The 24,731-nt window shown below is 40.4% G+C and overlaps 1 protein-coding gene across 1 annotated transcript in view; it reads left to right on the forward strand.

The window, feature by feature from the left end:
- Positions 1 to 10,464, forward strand: part of snx19b (sorting nexin 19b) — a 32,176-nt gene extending 21,712 nt beyond the window's left edge. The window contains exons 12-14 of the mRNA XM_034604403.1: positions 4,928 to 5,112; positions 5,694 to 5,781; positions 8,302 to 10,464. Of these exons, the coding sequence (XP_034460294.1) occupies positions 4,928 to 5,112; positions 5,694 to 5,781; positions 8,302 to 8,425 (397 nt within the window). The 3' untranslated portion in view covers positions 8,426 to 10,464. The remainder of the gene's footprint in view (positions 1 to 4,927; positions 5,113 to 5,693; positions 5,782 to 8,301) is intronic.
- Positions 10,465 to 24,731: the final 14,267 nt, after the last annotated feature.

The raw sequence follows: 24,731 nt of genomic DNA on the forward strand, positions 1-24,731 counted from the left end.
CTTAAGTGAAATTCAGATACATGAAAAGTATACGTAAATGCAGTAACAAAGTATATGTAGCCTACTTTGTTAAATCCCACCACTGCTAGCTGACGTTTTGTGGTTCTGATTTGGCCATCAGTACTTTTCCAATGAAAATTAATTTGAGTGTTTTTCTTCCCTTATGAAGCGTCTGGTTTTAGCACATGATAATTAGATTGTTGTATGTAAACAGATGTAGTGTTAATCTTAGCAGTCTCGTCTGTCTATAGCTGTGATGGCTCTGAGTTGAGGGTTGGCTGTGAACATGGGACAATTAGCACTTCATCACATTGACTGACCTCTAATTTTATCTCTGCTTCTCTGTCTGAACACAGCTGCTTTTGGTGAAGGCCTGGCTCTGACTTTTACTTTTCCTGTTTGAAATGGCCTGTCTGTGGGGGTGAGACTGTCCTTTAACAGTCCCACCCACATTTGGATAGAATTTTATTCTGGAAAGGGGAAGGTTGTTTTTTTTTAGAATGTTTATGCTGATTATAGATTTTAATTATTTTATGACTACATGTGTCTGATATTTTCCTCTCTATTTCTATCATTTACAGAGCCATATATCTAGTCATTTATATATATATATATATATATCAAATGTGAACAGTAATAAAGCAGATCCAGTGAAATACTTTGACTATAAAATCTTCATTTCAGATAAACCAGGTAGGATGAACACATTTTCTAACTTCACTCTGCAACATAGACTGTTTTTAAAACTCTGCACACAACATCCAGCACACAAACAATAGAAAATGACAGTATATTGTAGAACTGTTTGAGGAGGATTCACTAATGACAAGGACTAATTCTGAGGTAGCTCCAGAGCATCAACACAGGACAAGAGAACAGGCAGAGAGACGCTAGTTGTATTAATCAGGTTGATGTTAGAAAATTGCTGTCCATGTGAATGTGTCTATTGCTGCTCATATTTTGAGGTCTATTTTATAGAGTTTTTCATATTGTTTGTCCTTGTTTGATAGTGGTAGTAGAGATATAAAGGAACCATGGGCAGAGTAATGATGCGTGGGTCCTGGTCTGGGCGTCTGTTTTTGTGTTTCTTGACATCAGCTTAATTTCTACAGTCAACAGCTTAATTGGTGTTTACTACACAGCAGGATGTGACAGAGTGAATAAAGTAGAATCTGTTGCGTCGACTCCTCTGACTTCACCTCCCAAGATAACACTCATCAACTTAATTGCCTCTCATTAGCTCTATATCCATCCACTCATTACTGTTACGTCAATATGAGGCATTTTGTGTTTGTTTTTGAGATAAGCAGCTAGTGATGTTGTTGTTCCTGTTGCCTAGATATAGTTGCAAAAGAAGAGGGTTCAGCGAGATGACGTGATTGAAAGAGTGCCACTTAAACCTCAAAGAAAACATGATGGAAATAATGACATGTGTTTCATGTATAACTGTGATACAGTCTCCTCATGGCTTTACACAGCTCTGATGTTTTGTCGTTTAACTGCTTCATGTACACATATTTGAATTGTTGGTGTTTCCTCTCAGGTGTTTGTCACAGTGATACACACAGTGAATTCAGAGAAGGTTGTATGCGTTGATCCTGCTTTTTGTGTCGCGTTTCTCACGTGTTAAGCTCTGAAAAGAGCTCCGATGTTTTGGGCAGAAGTAAAACTGTACTCATGAGACTCAGATGCCGAAGCTAAGATGTGGGAAGGTAAATAAAAAAAAACATGCTCGTCTTATGAATGGGGATAGACTCACTTTTACCTCAGGCATTAGATAATATGTTTATTTGCTGTTTTCGACTCCGTTTCCTGAGTCTGTGCTCAAGTTTTTTCTGTTTCACATCTTGTGGAGTTTCTCTCTGGATGTACATGGTGTCATGTTATCCAGTAAAACAGGCAACATGGAGGAACCTTTCTCTTGTCCAGTTACAAGCTCTGTCAGTCTGTTACAGGCTGTGGTGTGTGGACTAGTTTCACTCTGTGTTCCCATGAATTCAGTTTCTTGAATTTTGAGTTTATTTCAAATGAATACACACAGGTTTTTATTATGATTAGCGACAAAACTACTTACTACATCGAAATTCTTTCAAATCTCATTGACTCTAGTAATCATACCAAAGGATCAGAAGGGAGCAAATTTTGGTGGAATATTTTCATGGAAAAATGTCTCATTGATCAGCTAAAACTTTAGGCAACCTGATAATCACTCACTGCAAGATGTTGGATGTATGATTTACTTTCGCATCTATGTTTTTAAATTTAATTTTGCCTTAAGTCAACATAAAATTCCAAATATACTCTCTTAGTTACAATGATGCTTCAGCTATTGTGCAAATTCCCTGCAGCTCCCCAAGCCTGTAAAAACTAAACACATACCTTTGTTAGAGGACCCCCCCTACAGCCAAGTATTACACAGTAGTTAAACAAATATTATATAGAAACCAATTACTTTTTAATGGTGTGTTTACTACAGCTCTTAATTACTACCTCAGGTTTTCTGTCTGGACTTAAGGTCAAAGCTCAACGACAACATTGCATTTAGTTGTCAAGTAGTTTATGAAAGTGGAGGAACTGGAATGAATGTAAGAAAATCCAAGTTGCCATCATTCAATAATACCACAGAAATTATGTATTTACAGTTTTGACCAAATAAGTACATAAACGATAACAAACATAAATGTGTAACACCAAGAGAACATTATGGAAACATCTATGTTTCAGTTTTTGTTGTATTGTTCTTGCATGATACTATAATTACACACAAACTGCTGAAATTGCTAAAATGTCCCATTAGAGTCTCTGAGTCTAGAATTTACTCTGGAGCGGATGAAAGAGGTTAGATGATAGTGGTTAAACTGGTTGGAACTGACAGAAAGGCTGCAGTAGCTCTGATAACCACTCTCACCACTGTGGTGAACCGACTCGTTTCTCAGAATGAACAACACGTCCAACCTTGAGGTGGATGTTCTACAACAGCAGAGACCACGTCAGGTTCCACTCCTGTCAGCAAAGAACAGATAAAACCATGGACCCAACCTGCCTTGTGTCAACAGTCCGGGCGGCTGGCGGTGTGATGGTGTCAGGAATGTTTTCTTGACTCACTTTGGGCCTTAATATCAGTCCATCATGGTTTGAATGTCACAGTCTGATGATTGTTACTGACCTTGTTCATCTCTTTATAGCCACAGTTAACCATTTTCTAATGGATACTTCCTGCAGGGTAGAACACGATGTAACAAAGTAAAAGTCTCAAAAAGGTGTCGTGAACATGACAGTGAGTTCAGTGAACCTCAGTGACCTCCTCAGTCACCAGATGTGGTAGAACAGCAGATTGGCAGCATAACTGTGCAGCTAACAAATCTGCAGAGATGATGTGAGGCAGTGAGGAAAGTTTCCAACATCTTGTGGAATCAACGACATGAAGAACTGAGGCAACAAGAGGAACTCCCCAGTGTCAGTGTGGTGTTTCTAATAAAATGCCCAGTGAGCATGTTGCCTGTGTTGTGTCTTAAACTTTGTCCTAAACTTTACAAAAGCTACTGTCCAGTCTGTATTTATTTATTTTATCTCTGTACCTTTGTGAAACAGATGGATGGATACTGCATTAAAGTAACAAGTCTCAATTATAATTTTAGTGGGTTTACGTCAATATCGAAAAAAAACTGTTTGCGCAGCAGTGCCCTTAACCTATGGTCACTAGTAACATCAACTAGTAACGTCTGCTTTAAAAACACCTGTTCCCTGAAGTGCAGGTCGTGACATCTTCATAAAGACCAATATAGTCCCAAACTCATTTTGTTTGCTTGAAAAATGGTTCAAGGGATCTTGATCTTCTTGAAACTTGAAGAATCAAAATTCACTTTTAGTGATTTTTACACCAATCTACAGAAGCCAATCTATAATTTGGCTTCTCTTGCACTAATATAAAATACCATGAAAATAAGCACAAAGGTTGAAGCCAGAAATGGCAGCTGGCACAACTTTTTCATCCAAAGCTTCTCTGAGAGCAGCTCAGCAAATTGGTGAATGGCCAGAACAAGCTAATGAAATAACTTTATTAGGGCCCACATGAAGTGAGCAAACATTTAGCAGAACATTAAGCCCCGGGCGAGGTCCTTGGTTCTCTGAAGTTTTAAACAATGTTGCATCACAGCATCTGCATGGTATTAAACATTACAGGGTGTCTGCAAGTCTTGGAATCTCACAGGATCTGAAATGATGCTAAGACCTTGATGGCATTGAACACCATTATTCTACATGTAAATAGTAGCTGTGTCGTCTTTAAGACAACTGCCAATTGTCACCTTCACAGGCTTGACCCATACAATGCTTGAGCTACACTGATGTTATTTTTAGCTTTGGCTGTGTTTCCACTCCTCCTATGGTAAATCTTGGTTTGGGGAAAAGGTCAGGTCGGTCAGAACCCAAGGGTTGAATTTACTCATCACACGACCCTGAATCCAACAGTTATGTGGAATAGTTCAGGGGAATGGGCTCAGTTTGAGATTGCTTCCAGACTGTGCTATAGGCTGCACTCCTCTGCTGAGCCCTGCCTTTCAAATCCGTGTGGGAATGCAGTGAGGCACGGGTTACCTCTGAAAGGATTGGCTGGTCTGAGGACAAGATCAGTCAGTACTTGTCAGGTTAGGCACGATGAAAAGGTCACAGTTCACTGAACTTGCAGACTGTCTTGTGGGACCTTAAGTCAGCAGGTTAATCAGCTGTTGCCGAGGTCACAAGACACTAGACACACTTATTTGCAGACAGAAGTGTTCCAGCCCACCCAGATTCCAAATGCCTACATATTTGGGTGATGGCAAAAAAACAAAGGTCTCAAAACTTGAGTAACAGGAAGAATATACTCTACCTTGATCTAAACGTTGGTTCTAACTTAAAATCACTGTCATGTGTTTGTGAATTTCAGGTGGCTAGACGTGAGCGTAGCCAACCTGACATCCACAAGTTTCTGGGTGTTCTACCTGCAGGTCATACAGGAGGCTGTATGGCCTGGTGGAGCTCTGCCTACGTCCCCTCAACTTGAACGCAGCCAGCAGCAGAAGGACAGCACCAGACAACAAGCCCTACACTGTCTGATGAGACTCTTACCAGGTACATTTACACACAGACAATAGTAACACAATAGTAACTACAGGAAATAGTGACGTGGCCAATTAAAGACAACTGTGCTATGATGTCACTTGTAAAATTTGTCACTTTAGCTTAGCGTATCACAGAAATATCTATTGCAGTATATACAGGCTGATAACTAACAAAATTTGCAGTACAAAAATGTCGTCCTTTTAAACTACAAAACTCCATTACATACAACAATAAAGAAATCCTCATAAATATCTTTATGTTCTTGCATTAAAAAAATGATCACTATCAGACATTACATATAATGTACATTGTCATATATATATGTATAATATTATCCTCAGAGCTATGGTTGCAGTGTGTGCCACCTTAATGTCCATAGCTTAAAACTGGCTGTGGACCTGTTGTATGTCATACCCTCTGTTTCTCTCTCCCTCCAATGTCCAGCATCAGTCAGGTTGTGTTGTACTGTATGCTGTGCACACACATGCACGGACGCACACTTACAAACATATGCAAACACACACTCACACACACACACACAGCCAGTTACATAACTATAGATAATTCTCCATATTATTGTGTTTTTACAGATCTGGTCTCAGACATGTTGGGACAAGACAAGTACAAACTGAGCTGGCAGACGGCACTGGACTCTCTTCAAGACCCCTACATTAACAGGTGAATATACTGTGTAATTTACACTAAATGGCCACAGTTTGAAAAATACGTTGATGGTCCCTCCCTTTTTGAAACGTAGCCAAGATGGTGATGGTTCTGTTCTGTTTTTTTCCCTCTGTGCGTTGTGTTTGATGTCACAAATGCATCAGAAACTGAGAAGCTCTCTCAACTTGCTATTGCTGCACTTTTGCATCATACAAAGCAAAAAACAGCTGTTGCACGTTGTTCCAAAGATGTCAAAACCAAGTATTGAAACGTTCATGGTTGTTTACGTGTAAGCGCTCAGAAGTTCAATGTGCATCATAACATAGCGCTGAAAAAGTGCCTCGTCAGCATCTAGACTGCCAAAATAAAGGGCATCGTGTTTTCATCAGACCCTGTCGGAGCCAAACCCGATAACACGTATCTACTGCAGAGTAATTTGACCCGGGAGAGAGCAGCGATTGTATCCATTCTCATTGCAGCCAAAAGACAGATGTTATTGGGGGGTTTTGACCAGTAGAAAAGGGGCTTATGTTAACATGCTGGAGTTAGCAAGACACCACTGTGCCCAACTACAGTCTCACAGAGCTACGAGCATGGCTGTAAACTCTGATTCGACATTGTGAAAGTCTCATCATCAGAATTCGGACTCTCTAGAGGCAAATTGGTGCAGTTTTTTTTCCATGAAATCATACTAGAGCATGTATAGGATATTTAAATTGTAATTCCGGTAAATAATGTATGGCATGTCAGTAAGAAGATCTCCGTAGTACCTTCACACACACACACGCACGCCGTTACAACACACCATGTTCCTCTGGCCTCTCTGCTCCACTGTGTCGTGCCTCCACAGTAATCTGAGGCAGAGAGAAGTGTGATTCTGTTGGAGAGACCACCTCCAGTAACAATAATGACGCCACAGCATTCGCCCACCTCACAGGTCATGTCCCCTCTGATGTCAAAACTGTGCTAGATGATCCTCTAGAATGTGGCTGCGTGCTTTGTTCACTCAGATGCAGCCACATTGTTTGCTGATGGAGGAGCTGGCTTGCGTTACCAAGCAGATGCATCTAATTAAGTGGCCTGGAAGAGTGTGAGCTCACTCCAGAGACAGAAACACACTCGGCATCTTACGTCGAAGACTCGTTTGTCTACTAAACAACAGGCTGTCGACTGAACTGTTGTTTAGTCTCTATCTCTTGACTAAACAACAGTTTAAGGGTCTGAAATGGTTCACAGGTGGAAACAAACCATACGTTATTTCCTTCAATCGTGATGCTAACCAAGGGACGAGAAGCCTTCACTTTTCCAATGTTTAGTTTTTACAAAAAATGGTTGAATTGTGATGGTCACTGGATGGCCACTGGTTTCAAACTTATTTCATGTAATAATGATGTCCTTTGTAATCATAGAAAATGTCAGTAGTCAGCGGTTTTGTCTCAGTTCTGTGCGAGAGCCTCCTGACCTCACTTTAGCTCTAACATGGACAGGGAGCACATTGGATACACGTAGACAGATACAGAATATGTCTTGTCTTTATCACATTCAGGTGACTTTGTTACTTCTGGTGTTGAACATCAGGATAAGAGTAGGGACATCTCAGGGATGATGAGACAAATTATGTTGCAGTTAATCATTATTTAGGCCAATTTTCACCAAGTGTCTGAGCTTGTCGCCCTCTGTTACCACTCTGCTCTGCTTCTTCATCATTTCAGTGATATGTTTGCATGACGATTGCTTCATCAAAGGGCAGCTTTTTACCCAATTTTTAAAAATGAGCCTTTTAGAGTGTGAGTGTAACTGTTCTCAAACCACCTTCATTTGGTGGATGTGGACTCAAAGATGAACTGATAAGAATTAGGAGGTTAAAGGTCATTGTGACCTCTTTTGGTCCTAACTCAAGAATTCATACGCCAAATATGATAAAATACTCCTAATACCCTTTATCAAATTCCTTTAAAGTCTTCATTATATACCTCATGAGTCTGGAAAGAAAATGTATGTAGACTAAATCTGCAATGGTGGGTGAAGGCTTCTAGTTTGATGTACATTTGATTTACACCCTGAAGGTCAAATATTTGGACCATATATTACTCTTATTAGATTATATATATTAGGTAGCTGTTGTTTGGTACTTTTTTGAGTTATAAAATACCTGGCTGTGTATATATTATTGTAAGTAATCACTATGTAAGAATACCTTTTTGTTGTTGTTTCAATGCTTATATCTAAATTCAGTAAACACTGACGTTACAATGTAGTTGCCTCCTGATGGTAAATTTGTCAACTCAGGATGTACATAGTACAGTTTGGTTATGTGTATCACCTAGAGGCTAAGCAACATACAACAATGCAAACAAATTTTTTGGTCAGCTATAGCCTGAAATAACTTAAACCTCCTTCTTTGCATACAGAAAGACAGTGACACAAACTCAAATAAGATCCTTATCATTTGTTTTTTTAATTTACATCAGCCACTTTATCAAAACCAGGTCTAATTCAGATGAAAAGAGTAATGTGCCGCTCCTGTTCTCTTAGACACCTGGTCTACTGTATATTTGACCTTCTGCTGGAGTTCCTGGTTCCTGAAATACCCGAGGAGGACTTCCAGAGGAGGCTGCTGCAGACCCTCTCTAAAAACCCTGAGAAGTTGCTGGCATGAGGAGACGACCCACAAGAACACCTGCTAACCCAGCTTTCATTTTTCATCAAGCTGACTCGTCATTCAGTTCAGATGAGATGCTGAAAAGCAGCGTGACGTCGAGGATGCTCCTGTTCTGCTAACGTTCTGTGATCACAGTGTGAGTGAATATTTCTGGTAAGACTGAATTTCCTCTGTCCCCACTTTAATCTCCCGAGGTCCGTCTGCTCTGTCTCTAATTATGTACTGATGTACGGACATGAGTGTCTTGAGCACAGTGTCCTGTATACGAACACACATGTTTGAGGAAGCATTAATTACACGAGAGCACCTGGTTTGTGTTTGATCGAATGTGCCTGACGTGCGATCCAAACATGTGGCAAAGCCTTGTCCGTTGTCTACGTCCAGCTTTGACTAAACTCACTACAGATGGTTTTCACACTCTGTCCTCATCCCCTCCCACCGTCTCTGGGAACAAGACCTCGCACCTCTGTCTCTCATCTAGTGAAGCAGGATTTATCACCCCAAGATTTAGCTGTTGACCAGTTTCATTCGTCAGTGTCCTGCTGGCGCTGTATATACCCAATCCTGATTCTGACACAATATACGTCCTCGTGAGGGGAGCATAGGTCTCTTGCAGTGATTTTAAACCTGCAACTATCCGAATGTAGGAAAAGTACATGTGAGTTGGGATGAAGAGTTGTCCATAAGGTATTTTACTGGCTTTCCAGGTAGGTTCTTTTAATAAGTTCCACGGTGCAGTTAATGCCTAAATAATAAGAGAGTCGAGCCTCACAAAAGCAGGTATACGAAGGACATTTGCTGTTGGCAGAGGTCCAGTCAATAACTTTTTTGTAGGCTACTGTAAAACAGTGAGCTGGCAGGCTGGTTAACCACAGGTCTTTAAGCGTAAATTACATAGAAGCATATTCTCTTGTGCAATGAAGAAAAACCAACATCAATTGTCTTGGAAAGACGTTGGGTCACCATGTGCCACCAGAACAGCTTCAGTGAGTCTCTGAACTCTGCTGGAAGGAAGATTTCCATTCTTCCCAAAGATATTTCCTCATCTGGTGTTTTGATGATGATGATGGTGGTGGTGGAGGGATCTGTCAAACATGCTGGTCCAGAATCTACTCTTTGGTGTTTAACTGGGTTGAAATCCGGTGACTCTGAGGGCCATAGCTTATGATTCACAACATTTTTATACTCTGATACATAGGCTGTCTATAAAGATGGACGACACGTCTCCATTATCCAGAAGTGAAGCCAAAATATCTCGGATATGAGCAGTGGTAGTGGGGTCCTGTCAATTTCCATGCTCGACTAATCACGAGTCAGTCTCAATTGTTAATCATGACATATCACCCTGTTATTAATCATCAAATAACGAATATAAACCAAACTTGTCAGAAACATGAGTCAGTGTAATAAGAACTACTTAAAATGACAGAATCCATTTTTGAGAAAACTTTATTGGACTTTAGTTTGGTCCATGTCCACTAGGTGAGAATTGAGATGCTTTGGCTTCACTTCTTCAGAGCAGTCCTTCCGTCCATTTTTGATATACAGTCAATGCTCAGACTATTCAGTGTGTTGTCATCCTGTTCTTTAAAATAACAGCGTCTGATCATTGGTACTAACTCACTTATTCTTACTCATTCTGTTGATTATCAAAGTAAAGGCAGGATATGAATGAGGTGTGAGACAGTCAGCAGATAATCATGATCATAGATTGTAAATAAAGAAAGATGACATGTTTTCATTCCCCCCAAATGGCCTAAATAATATCCTGGATTTCCACTTAACAAGCCCCAGATCTGTTTGATGCCCATATGAGCCCGAAGGTCGTCTGAGCCCGAACCCTCGTCCTTCAGTCACCTTAGGAACCATCTGAAGAGGGTTTTAGTGGCGTCACCACACAATCTGCAGTCACTGTAAACAAACTTTTGAAGGTTTTCATATTTGTGAAAATTGCCTTATTATCTTATTGCCTTATTTGTGGTCAGTGCCACTTGGATAAAGAATGAACAGAAAATGTTGTAACCTTAATATTGTCACATACACACACACAAAATGATGTAGTACAGAGTACATCGACATTTTCTGCCAACATTCTTTTTGCTCCAAAATGTTAAGACAGCTAAGTCATGTGAAATGTTTCAGTCTGTCTTTTGTGGTGAAAAACAAGGCCATATTTTAATGCTACGATCATTCCATTGTTTTTTGCACTTAAACCCGCATCCTCGTCTTAAATTCCTTTGTTTCTTTCCATTGTGTTTACTTGTGATTCAGTGTATTTATTAACCTATTTATGTGTTTGAAATATGACATAATGTCTTATTCTGAATTCCAACCATAAAAGAAGGAGTGAGCTGCTGACGGAGAGGGGCCCCCTGCAGTATTGTGAAGTGTTTTTTACCCCCTGGGTTTTGCCTTACAGGCAGATTGATGGAAGTTTGGTTTGGTGTGTCCTGCAGGTGTGCAGCTGCAGAGTGACAAGCAGCCCCTTGTAGCTCCCTGTGGTGAACCTGTTTACTGTTCTTTTTATGTGAGCGACTGTGCTGAACGTTGAAGTGTTACAGTTGTATGTTACAGTTGTTGTATGTTACAGTTGTTGTATGTTACAGTTGTTGTATGTTACAGTTGTTGTATGTTACAGAATGCTGCGGAGGGTCGTACATTTGCTTTCTCATTCTCTCTGATGAAGGAATTCCATGTATGTTGTTATGATTAAACTGCAAATTGCCACAGAACATGATCACATTGCTTCATACAACTGGCACAGAGACAGAAACTTACCTGCTCAGTGTATCACTGCTTTAACAACACCTTTTAATATTATCTTATCTTGATTTTCATCATAGTGGTCATATAAATCTGCACAAAACAATCTGAAAGTCGTTCACGACAATAGTACTGTACAAAAAAAACATCCTGCCTGTTGGCTACTGTGTGTTGCATAGACTGGATATTTTAATCATAACAATGTGCAACAACTTATGTTTATAACAAGAAAAGTCTGTATAATATTAGAACAGGGAACTTTGGGGGGTTTTTGTTTGTGTAAAGCCAACTGTTTTGTTATGTGATCATTTCATATGTAGCTACAACGGCAAGAGAAATGATTGTTAAAAGGATCATGTCAAAGCATCGTCATCATAAAACCCAAGTAAAAAGAGATCAGTGTTTGTCATGTGGTGGCTGCTGTACTTTCCTCCTTCAATCAGTAGATGGTAGATGTTTGACTCCTAATAGAAAAATGCACAGTGCTGTTTGCTATTAGAACTTCACATATTTATATTAAATGTTACGTAGAACAGCAGAGTTTAGTCTTTCATAGTAATGTGTGATAATGATTAACTGTTATTTCCGTTCTCCTCTGCACTGGTTTTCACGTTTGTGTCTTGTTGTCTGTTATCAGACTTTTGAACATGTGGTTGTGTTAATATAAACGCTGTGATCCCTCTCGCCTTTTTCCTCTCACCGATTGTGTCACAGTCTTTTAAAACGCTTGCTAGTGGTTCCTGAATATATATTTGCCAACACAATAAAGTTACCAAACATGATTTATTAAAACATCCAACTGTTGTTCGCACTCGTTGTTTTCTTGGCCTGAGGCGGTTTTACATTTTACAGCAGGCTGGTGAGTAGCTGGCTTATTTTTTATGAGATTTAATTTTAAATGTATCCCATGCCTGCTTCTAACAGTGCTGAGGTTCATCAGAAATGTCTGTATTCCATATAAATCTCTCTTTTCTGTGCTCAGTCAGCCCGCCACTAATTTGCTGTAGCCTGCAGACTCATGATTCATGTCCAACAACAACAAGGAGATTGTGGATAAAAACCTCTATACAACCCTTAATAAAGATCAGACCCATTTCTTGGAGAAGTTTGTGTTCAGCTCCACTTCTCTAACAACAAAGGAGGGTTGGGATGAGGTGGTGGGGAGGCCATTGCAGGGCAGCTTTGCATTACTCCTCAGAAATTTGATTTACAGATAAAACTGTAAAGAACACTATGGATAAGTTGCGAAACCGAGGAATACAGATATAGACATGAGTGTGTTTTGTTGAAAATGTACACTGAATACATCTCTTTTCTGTCAGTCAAATATGATATTTATGTCCTCATCTGACTTCTGACTCTCCTGAAGGCTATGACCCTGGGGCTCAGGCTTGGATAAGTGCTTCACAGTTTCAATTTCAACATCCCACAGTTAGTTTTTTTTAACTTTAATTGATTTAGATTTGATTTTGAAAACTTAAATTGATGTATTTTCCTGTGATGTATCACTGCCAGGCAACAAATATCAGCCCGTGATGTGACCTGGATTGGAAGCCACAGACAGATTTTGGTTCTTTCAGAGGTCTGTTAAGAAACCGACTCAATCTTCAGACCCAAGTTCGCAACTTTTCTTCTGTTCTGTAATATACCCTGGAATTATGCGCTGGCAACGAAATGGCAATTGTGCTTTTACTTTGAAGACAAATTGCTAAAGTCAAAGTGATTCTAAGAATGTTGTTGCCATGACGGAGATCAGCATGCGTGAATGTCTCTGTCTGTCCGATAAGGTGAAATAATGTGACACCAAATTCAGCTATACACTTTCTAGGGCAATGAACAACACTCATGCCAAATTTGAAGCAGATCAGTTGAATGGTTTGTGAGATATGTGTTCTAAATACAGACAGACAGACGTTTGTGGAATTAGTAGGTATGTGTATCATTATGTTGAGCACTTCAGAAATGAACTTGATAAAACACTCTCCACTTTAAGTCCATATACTCACTTGTTCATGAGCTTTCAGCCGTGTTGCATGATCTAGGGATTAATGTAAAGTTCTGTGTTCTGTGTGCAGTCTCCTGAGGATTAAAGCTAAAGTTAATAATACATGTCACCTCTCTTTATAAATAACTTGTTGGGGCCCCATGCAGGGTAAAAGAAAAAATTCAATTGGTCCCCTCATATCCAAGTTTCCATCAAGTACAGTATACACAGCAGAACATAGAGAGAAGCTTCATGGCACTGTCTTGAGACCCAGAAACCAGTCGCCCTCGATCCCTCTGGGGCTCTAAGCAAAATTCTGCTAAGGGGCCCTCCTTCCTGACCCCTGAGCAGAAATGGGCCCCTGCACACTAACTCGGTCCTCATGGAGTCTGTAAGGAGTGAGGGCCAGTCAGCTGTATTTGGTGGAGCAGTAACAGCTCTATGAGGGTTGCTGGTTGTACATGTCTGGTTGTGCTAGTCCTCGCTGAGGCTGTTGTAATTGCTAAAGACATCTGTGCTGCTGCTGCTGCTGCTGGCTGAGACTGGATGTGGATGGAGGATGAGTGGACGATCCGCTCTACCCCCTGAGCCACAGCCACCCCTGACTTTGACTTGACGATCCAGCAGAAGATCTCCTCTGCTAACAAACTCAAACAGCTCCAGGAAATTAACAACACTTATTACCATTAGGCCCATTCAAACAAACTGGCTCCACTATATTTCCTACAACACATTTTCAAATGGAAAATGCCCATCCCAGTGACACTCGTAAAAAAAACAGCTCAGTTCTGTTGTTGGAGCCAGAAACACTGAAGCATGACACCAAATAAGTAAGGAGCCTCAGAATATCACTGCAGTGTCTGTGGGTTCATTAGAGAGTTGGTAAAGTGAGCAATACCCAGGAAAGAAAAAGGCCCCACGCTCGAGTTCGTGTCAAAACCAGCTAGAGTCATAACAACGTCTGTAAGAAAAACAGCTCGTGCTGCAAATATTTGTTGATCAATTCCTCAGTCTGTACAAGAAGAATCCTAAACCAGAGAGAATGTGCAGCACAACCTTCTCCAGCCCCAGATCATGTCTTGTTTTGTGAGAGGAAAAGGATTTAAAACAGAAAAGCAGCAGGTCCCCACAGTGAACCACTGGGACCACAGAACCATTAGAGATTTGGAAAAAACAAAGTTATTGCAGATGAATAATGAATTGTCTCAGCCACATTGAAACGTTCGAGAAAGTGAACTCTTTCATTGTCTTTGAGGATTTTCTCAACTCTTTTTAATACATGTGAGAGTCATCACATGTGGGATGGAGGGTTTGGAGTGGACACAAATGTATGCTTTACTATTGCTTAATCTATTCATTTTCTTTGGATGACATAATTTTTTTTGTGATGGCCAGACATTTGCAGCAGTGCCAACTATGTGACTTATTGTCGCTGAATACACACTCAGATTTACTCCTGTGGTGAGATCGCCAGCTCCAGAACAGTTAGGGTACTGAATACACTTTGAGGTGAGATTGTTCCGTCAGATTCAAACACACATTTATTTCTTATCGTGTGTGATACAGTTTATGTACGTAGCAACAGAGAGGAAAAAGCAGCCAAACATGTAATTGCACAAATTCCCTCAGTCAACAACAACAAGATTATGTGTCATGAGAGGACGTCCATCTTGTTCCAGACCACGGAGCTAATTGTCTGTATCATCAGCGTGCGGTCCTGAGTGGCAGCATGAAGCCACCGCAGTTAATGGAGTAGAAGCGTGGTTTCACATCAGCGTCAGTCTCCAGCACGGACAGATTTACATGCTAACCACTTATTATAGATTATGTAATCCCCTCTCATCACCGCTTGTTTTCTAGAGGCTCACTCCACCTTTTCGTTCTCTGTTCTCATTCTTTGTTTTCTTTCTTACGTAATAAAACACAGACGCACACTGTGCACACGCACACCAGCAGCTCTGAGGACATACATGTTGGAGCTGACAGCCCTTTAAAGGACAAAATCGGAGACTGAACCCCCACAGGTACTTGTACTGACCTTCAGCTCTGTCTACTTCTGGAAGCATGAGTAGCAGTTTTTTAAATAAAATTAAATAAATAAAAATCTACGAGGCCACTCCAGGACGTTTGGAGCAGTTCTTTTGTCAGTTTCATTGTGGCTGTAACATCTTGGAACAAATAAATGTACGAAAAATCTACTCAGGACACTGTGACCAGCCAGAAAAAATTAAACTACTCAGTAGAGTGAGGTCTGCTTTTGAAAATCAATCTGTCCAAGCTCATGAAAAAAGCTCGAAACTCCTGACCCCCCCCCCCCCCCCACACACACACACAGATTAACAAAATTAGCATATAAACAATAACCTTTTGTGCTTTTTGCCAAAGTTATGGGTTTATGATTTTCTCTTCTAAGGTGAGGAGTTAATTTCTGCCTGCGTGAGAAGTTTGCTCTTTTAACAACACGTGCAACACGTGTTGTTAAACTGACCGTCTTGGAATCTGGAAATGTTAATCTCCCCTGATGGTCACTGGAGTTTTACAATCTGGCTGAGAACAACATGCATATTTTAAATGAGACTATCCAGCAAGAATTTATTGTCTATCAATGTTACTGTGCTCCACTACAGCGCCTTCTAGTGTGTCATAAGCAAAGTAAGTGACTTGAAATGACTTAAAATTTAGTAAAATAAACAGAAAACACAGTTCAATATGGTAAACGATACAATCTGAGGAGATTCAATTGTGTCAAATTAATAATCGTGCATGCAAGTTGTGTTTTCATTGACTGCATCTTCATCACCATCAAACATATCAAGATGCTGATGAATATGATTGAAAGTAAGTTCATCTGTTTTCAAACGGCAGCTTCATGATCAAACATCACAAACTGCTTCACGATTCAGGACAAAATGGAAACTTAACATATCAGCACCAAGAGACAAATAGGAGACAGTTGAAAATGAAAACTACAATAAATTAAATTATTCAAATGCAAGTCAAGTAGCTCTTTAACCGTCTTAGGTGCAATGGGAGACAGATCCAAGGTGAATTAGAGCACTACTATGTGACTATTGTAACATCCAGAACACTTTTAATTACATTTATAACTTTACACATAGTCTCATGAGCCATACCAAACCTAAAGATTTGACATTGTTTCTGGGAATGAGCGAGACGTGTGGCTCCTTCACCTCTAGATGGCAACATAATCAAACTGTTGACCTTTCGTCCATTTTTAAAGTGACCATAGGGAGGCGCTACAGGGCAAAGTAACGGTGACGCACCTGTTACTGCTGAGAACAGGAGGCAGTGGAGGTGAGGATGTAGCAGAGGCAGCTCAGGAGGCCAGCTCTGTGGGTTGACTATGTATCTTCTATTATTAATTACCATGATAATATCCATCATCAGAAATAATGAGCGTGATCTCTGTAGGAGGGTTGTTTGGTGTTTACTGTCAGCAGCGAGTTAAAGGAAATGTATCAGTTTAAATGTGATGACAGTGAGGCTGCGAATGAAGACAATGAATGATGGCCTCATGGGGGAGGGGGGTGAGAAAAGCACCAACAGGGAGAGAGGGGTTGATTCCCAGTCCAGCCTTTTGTTTTGGTGGTTACCAGCTCTCCCACTCACTGTCGCAATGCAGCCAAACCACTGAGCAGTCTGAGCAACACCCACAGCTGGGTTTGTAACCACAATCCTCCTCTACTTAATTTGTTTCCCCGCCTGCGTAAATGGCTCACGTTGTATTTGTATCTGTGTGAAACTGGGGATATCCTCCTCCAGTGGTGAAACGGCAGCAACAACTTCTTTAAACTGTGAATTTAACAAAGCTGCTCCTGCTGCACTCACTCACTAAGACAATGAAGTGATGGTGAATGAAACAGGTGGGGAACAGTGACCCCCCTGTCCGTGTGCATCATTTGTGAAACAGCCAAACATATGAACACGTCAACTCTACTTCGACGAGATCTTCTTCTTCGATTGTTCCCCAAATATTCTTCCCACATGTTTCGGAGACTTTTCAATACACGTGTGTGGGGTTTTTCTTGGCATCTTAAAAAACAGCTTAAATTCATAAAAAATACCAGTAACCATAAAGCTGCCGAGCACAAGAAGCCAGATGAGAAAATCAGCATCACTCCCACCTCCCCTTGACCGTCCTCCTTTAATAAGTATGTAACCAGAGTTGGGACCCCATAAAGGCTGGAGTCTCCTTCAACCTGCATAGATGTACTGCTGATCGGCAACTTCAGGAAGGAAGTATGGAAACTTAGTTAAGGAACCTTCATTAGAGTTACTGCCTAGTTACAAACTGTTCATCTGGACTGGAGTGAATGAGTTTGCAAAATGTTAACTGGCAACGTCATTTCCTATATTAACTCTTGCAATATTATATCCACCTGTAGGAGGTAAAGAGGAATGAATATGTTTTTTTTATTCTTGTTTTTAGGGATCTCAACATTAATCTGACAGTCAGTCATTTGGCAACTTTTGTCAAGCAGTAACCAAAGTCAATGAAATATACTGAATACTCAACAGATTGCCTTGTTTTTGTACCTGTGCTTTAAAAAGTGGTCTGTTCTTTTTACCAGTCATTTTAATCAGATTTACAGCGATATTTGGGTTTAAATTTAACATTTAATATTGATATTATCTCTAATATATTTCAAGGGAAAAATTGAATGCGACAAAGTTTAGAAATATTGTTGCTTTCTTTACACGTTGTTAGATAGGGGGTCAACATTTTCCCAGAAAATAATTCATGGATCTTGATGAAAACAATCACACTTGTTTAGTGAACTGATCTCTATGAGAAATTAGCTGCAGCTTGATTGAATTTAAGGGCCGTTGAGCTGTGGTAGACGTGGAAGACGTATTTGCTACTGAGTTTCATTCTAGTTATAATAGTATTTATTAGTTTGTATAAGGTTGCCGTTAGATTGCCATGTGGTCTGTCATCTTCACGTCTATCACAGTTGTGTACAGATGATTGAGTTTAGATTTTAAGCCACGCTGAGACGGTGAGACTTGTACCGAAGCCACCCAGCATTGTCTTGGCTGCTTCAGGTCGTTGTTGTAATGAAAGGAGGTGTGAATCTCCCATCCATTGTTATTCAGTGATTCTTAAAACTGTCACCTTCAGATATATTATTTGCAAATTAATTAATTCTATTTTTATGTTTGAGTAAAGAAGCTTCTCTGCCTCAGTAGTCTGGAGAAAAACACCCTCTCTTGGTCGTATAGGGATCTTTTTTTCTGGGTTTCTTTGTTTATAGTTCAACCTGAAGCTTCTCAGACCATCTTTGCTGGCAGCTGACTGTTCTCTTTTATACACTGTTGGATGATCAAAGGTTTGAACCCTGTGTGCCCCCTCAGATCTGAACCAGGCTTACTGCAGGTGTATGTTTACATACAGTCCAATTGGGCAGATTGAGTGGAGAATTAGCAGCAATTCGATCTCTTGGAAAGCCTCATGCGCTATAAGTGGTAAGAGAAAAGATTTCGCTTTACATATGTAAATTATTTTTTTATTTATTTTACAGAGACAATATGTAGACACAATAAAAGGTATTCTTTTTGTCCATATTGCCAAAACCTAGATTTAGTTCAAAATGGACTTTTAAATTTGCATTGTTCTATGTATATTTCTACATGTGAATGTTCATTTTTCTGTTGATGGGTCAAATGTCAAAAAGTTATGTCAATGCTGTGTCTTGTCGTGTCAAACCTCGGAAGAATTGCCAGCTAACTCTCCTCCAGTCTATGAGGCTTTTTTTTATCTGCACAACTGTTCTGTTTTGGTTCTCTCTCACCACTCCCAAAGCAGGCAGCTGTTGTGTGTGAGGGAAAAACTTCTACAGGCCCAGTTCCAAATTACAGACACAGGAACTTAGCTAGTTTGCTGAATATATGGATTTCCCTCAGGAGGTGGTGGAGACCAAAACAGAGCTAAATGACAGAGATTGTTGATCTTTTAGTTGTATTGATCTCTGTTGAGGTTTTAGCATATTTGATTGTTTTGGTTCACACACATTGTTATTTTGACATGCACTTCTCGTCCTGTTGTACCTGTGTCTTGTTGTGGTCGTTTTGGAGGAGCAGGAGCAGGCAGAGATGTCTTAGCCCCGCCTTCTATCACTGCTCTAAAGGCATTTTTTGAATCTGACCCTTCAGCCAAAACTGAGGGGTTAAACTTTAATATACTATATTAGAGGGGGCATACTTTAACACCAAATACCAAATACATAAGAGAAAAAATATTTGTAAAATAAATAATTAACATTTATATATCAATGAAATATATTGTATATCAAAAAGCAAAAAAACCTTACATTTTCATATAATATATATAATATACTGTATATCCACTCACGACATGCATTCATATATGTAATTTGCATATATGACAAAATGGTATATCATATTTTTTCGTCGCAAAAAGAATAGATATTGGTTGTAAACACCTTCTAATGAATGCAACTGCTTGCAAATACATTTGGAAAATCAACTTAACTTGTCGCTTTAAACCTCCCAGAATTCCACTGACTCCATTTAAGTAGATTAAAAATCTTAGAAAACTTGATGGGATCAGACTATGTCAGCTACAGAGAGGGGGATATTGGGTTGATCCGGCTGTTCAACAGTAACAACCTGCACTGATGCTTAGTAAGCTGCTTAGGACCCACATCTTAGTTATAATCCTTTACTGACATGCCTTTAGTTTGCTTGCTTTTGGTACAAATATATTTTTTACGATCACTGCTAATTCCATTTTTACACTCTAAGTTCTGGCTTTTATGCTTTAATAAACCAAGTGGTTTGATTGATGGTCATTTGCATCTACAAGATAATCAGTAAAATTAGAACAACTCTACAGTGATCCATGCTATGGTGATCAGGTTGGCTCTTTTTTGGCATAAATATATATATTAACTTTCTGTATCTGTATCTGCATGCCTTTCTTTAGTTGTCTCTCTATACCAAAAGCACTATTATTTCAGTGTGGCCACACTAATCATTCATCAGGCTTTAGTTGGTGTCTGGGATCTGATCATTCAATTCAGAATGGAAGGAACATGTTGGGGTCCTAATTTTAATCATGACAATTACATTATCAAGCAGCCAACATCCATCCATCCATTATTGGAGATATGGCTTAAAGGGAAGCAGCTGTTTTCGTCCCCATTTTAACACTATGTGGTGATCCAACAAACCAACCAACCTCTTGCTGAAACACTTAGTTAACAAGTTGGATCTGTTGGCATTCATTTTCATTTTTTGTTGATGGGCCAACAGAAAATGAAAATGAATCTGTTGGCATTCAACAGTTACATTTATCTGAACAAGAAAACACAGAACTGTGTACGCAAGAGTAATGAGCCCTGAGCTCCAGAGGCCCTTCACCAGCCAAACAGTGCAGCTGTGGCACATTGTTATTAGGCCAAACCAGTATAGCTGAGCTGTTCGTATGAAACAAAGTGACTGTGCTGCTCTTTGAATAGAGGCAATGAAAGGCTGTAAAAAGAAAATCTGATCATTTCCCAGTGTAGAACGCGCGCGCACACACACACACACACACACACACACACACACACACACACACACACACACACACACACACACAGTCAAAACATCCATAAGGTTATTACCATCCTCACTGGCATCCAGACCTTGACATAGCTTCAAATGTACATTCCTGTGATGGGCATGCAGTTCTCTGCAGTCTTATGTTTTGCTCAGGCTCTGTTGTATGGGTGTGAACTGCGTGCTCTGCTGCCTGCAGTGTCTGGTTTTCTGTTGAGAGAACAGAACCGGTCCTTTGAGCAATAGCTGAGTGGTCAAAGTGCTCAAGAGAAAATGTAGTTTTGAAAAACTAAGTTTCATGATGACTGGTTGAAAAACTCCAGGACAGCTACAACATGTAAAGCGGATGCATTGACAAACATCAGTAGCCGCTCAGAGTCTGTCTCTTCACCACTCTAGTATCCATCTTTGCCAGATCATCATGATGCAGCAAGTGGATGCAGACGTTAAGATGCACTCAGTAGGAGTCTTCCACAGAGACATCGAATCAGAAAACATCCTGATGGAAACCAGCTCTGATGGCCCTCGAGTGCAGCCCATAGACTTTAAATGTTTTGAGGAACAGAGCTTACCACTCCTTCTCTGGTACGATTTCAAGCTTCTGGTCTTCATTCCTCTGTTCATCTCTGGAGTGATGAGTTTATGTTAAACCTCAGCCTGCTCTTCATACTTTGCTTTTTTTGTTTCATCCTCTCTTGCATGTTGGTGGAACCTCTGCATACGAGGCCGGCTCCAACACAGTCTGGCAGTTGGATGCACTGCTTTATGAAATGCTGGACGGATACAGGTTGTTTAACACCCACAAACTCCAGATACAATGAGAGCAAACTGTCCCAAGGTGAGACTCTGCTGGTATCAACAGAGTAGCTGAGTTTTGGTACTAATAGTGAGCAATGACATTGTTCCTTTCATGTTACAATAGATCACTGGAGATTTTCCCCTCTGTCCTCGCTCATCTCAGGCTGTCAGAATCTGTTGAACTTGTATTTGGCTGTAGACCCCGATGACTGCGCCCTCTGGAGCAGAGAGCAGCAGCGACCCTGGGGCTGAGATAACAACACTTGAGAGAGACAGATGCTCCTCAGACTCATTCACACTTTCAATTTAGTTGTACGCACGAAAAGTGATGGTAAGGTGTGAAAATATGAAAATGTGAATGTGAGGGTTTTTTGTAAAGTAACAATTTCTCCAGAGCTTTGTCTTTTTAAAGGAGGCTTCAAACACAATAGGACACAATGAGACAAACCATCAAGACTTCATCTTGCTTCTGTTGTTCTAATGATGCCTGAACAGGGAAAACAAGTAGATGTGAACTACTTGACATTTACACATGATACTTTATGTAAATCAACCGTTCTCAGAATATCTGATGTGATTAATATTTCTGCAAACAGTCAAAAAAAGTAGTTTGTTTGAAATAAACAGAGGATAATGAGTCAGGAGCATTAAACCAATCTACAGAGGACAGCGATAAATTCTTGTCTGCCTTGAATTTCAGTTCATATGTCACAAAGTAGCAAATTTAGGTGTAAAGCCTCAGTGGGTTGTTGTCTGTCTTAAGTATTTTATTATTATTAATATTTATTCTAACCTTATGTTCTTCAAAAGACCCAGATCTTCCTCTACTGCTGTCAAAGAGGAAAAGGAAAAGGGTAAAAATCGATCTCATCCATCAGTCTACTCTCCACTGCTTATTATCTGACCCCCTCCATTAGTTTTAGGGTCTTGCTCATTTACAAATGGCCATTGTAAAGCCATTGCATTCTTTTCCTCATATCTTCAGCTGTGTGACCTAAAGGCAAGATGGGAGCAACACACACACAGGTCTGAAGACATGAGCAACAGTCGTGACCTTTAAGTGTCAATAAATCACCGCAGAGTCGTTAGAGACATTAGTGTAATGACCATGAAACACACAGGGCCAAATATAAACTGAGAACATCGGTCGTCAATATGTAGCATCTCCACACTAATAGCTAATTTATGGCTCAATAGCATTCTCCGAAGAGTAGTCATAACTTTACCCCAGGAAGAGGACATGAAGGGAAACTGTGCCGGGAACAAGCATGGGTGTCTTCTACTGTTCCCAGCCGATCTAATGAGAGTCAGCAAAGACTAAAACAAGAATTCATCTCTGACATCAGAACCAGTTCACTTACTGGAACAAAACAGTAAGTGAACTGTTTTGATAGTCATTCTGGACGATTCATGCTAAATGTTAATGTATGTGGAGCAACATTTCCTGACTTCCTGAAACGGCATTTCCTTCTTCAACCAAGCTCCTTCCAAAGCTTTCAGTGGCTACTATGGTGGAAGATTGTTTGGTTGCCTGAGACGGAAACCCCCACACTGAGTCTCCTTCAGCTCGGTCACCAAGACCATCCTCTCAGACCCATCCTCACCTTAACCCCTATTTATTTATTTTTGGCAAGGAAGTGTTTTTTAACCTGGTACTGAAATATGGGAACAGATGAGAGTTGAATGAAGATCATCTGGGTGGTGGGAGAAGCGAGAATATAGATAATGCCCAGCCAGCAGCACACACTGTAGAGAAGTAGATGCAGATCTGGTAGTGCTTGGTGGGCTGAATGTTAGAAGGTTTATATAATGCCGCACGCTTGTTGAGTTGTTGAGAAAATAAGTCTCAGGTGAGTCGGCGGGAAACCATTCCAAAGGCCATGCCTAGCCAGGAACACACACACACACACACACACACACACACACACACACACACACACACACACACACACACACGAAGAGGAGATTCTACACATATGAGGGAAGGGGAAAACACAGGAAAACATGAAAAAGTGGGAAGATAGGACTGGAGACCTGATATTGAATGTTCTATCATGAAAGACTCATACCTGTGGTGAGCTCCAAAAGTGGAAACTAAGAGATGTGGCTCTGCCACTCTGCTCAAAAATATGATTTTGTAGTTATTTTTAAGTGATGAAAAACAGCTTCTGTATCAGACAAAGATCTTTGCAGCCATCTTGTTGCAACATGCCCAAGGAGCAAAGAGCAGTTCTCTGTCACCCAAAGAACAAAACTAGATTAAAGACAATGTTTAACTTGAATGGTTGGGACGGTGAGTGAATGATGGGTTGAGGAATGAAGTGCATGCTCTAGGTTTTACAAATGAAAACATTATATTCTTGTTGCTACAGTTAAAGCCACTGGTAGGAAACAATGCACAGAACGAGTGGAACTCATTAACAAGGCTCAATCTCACAATGTCGGCTTGTTTCATGGCAGAGAGCAGATGCTGATGAAAACTTACTTCCAACATCATGTTCAGTGGTGACAAATAGAAGCCTTAAGCTAACGAGGGCACGATACAAAGATCTGTTTGCAACAAGAAGAGACAGAGGCTGTGAAGGAATGGACTCCATGCTGAGGAACAATGCCAGTGGTGTCTTTAGGTTTTCAGTCATCCAAGTCATGTGATATCTCACAGAAGTATAAGTATGAGTACTTGCTGTTTGGGCTTGAAGACATTTCATTACTCATCCGCAAAGCTCCGGCTGGTCTGCTGAAAGGTAGGAACTCTGGAGAGACCACACAGCCACTTAGGGACATATCTCATGACAAGACTCATCAGTACACACCTCACCTCAAGGAATACATTTTTGGGGGAAATGGACTGACAGAAGTGAGTAGCACAGGATTTACTGCACACCTATGTCCAGGGAGGGGGAGGATTGTGAGATCAGCCATCAACTACCAAGTGTAAACCACCATACGTTGGCAGTTTCACACTGATTTACACTCTTCCCATATAACTCTCGTGTAACATGTTGCACAAGCGTAACTCGACCACAGAAGTTCCAACAATAGGTGGCACCCTGAATTCATGTTTTGCCTTGTGAATGTGATATCTCAGCAATACCTCACAGGAATTTTTTCAAATTTGGCACACATGTTAACTCGGACTCACGGAGTAACTGATACCATTTGGTGGTCAATGAC

This window comes from Hippoglossus hippoglossus, chromosome 13 (assembly GCF_009819705.1).
Source record: "Hippoglossus hippoglossus isolate fHipHip1 chromosome 13, fHipHip1.pri, whole genome shotgun sequence".
Lineage (NCBI taxonomy): Eukaryota > Metazoa > Chordata > Actinopteri > Pleuronectiformes > Pleuronectidae > Hippoglossus > Hippoglossus hippoglossus.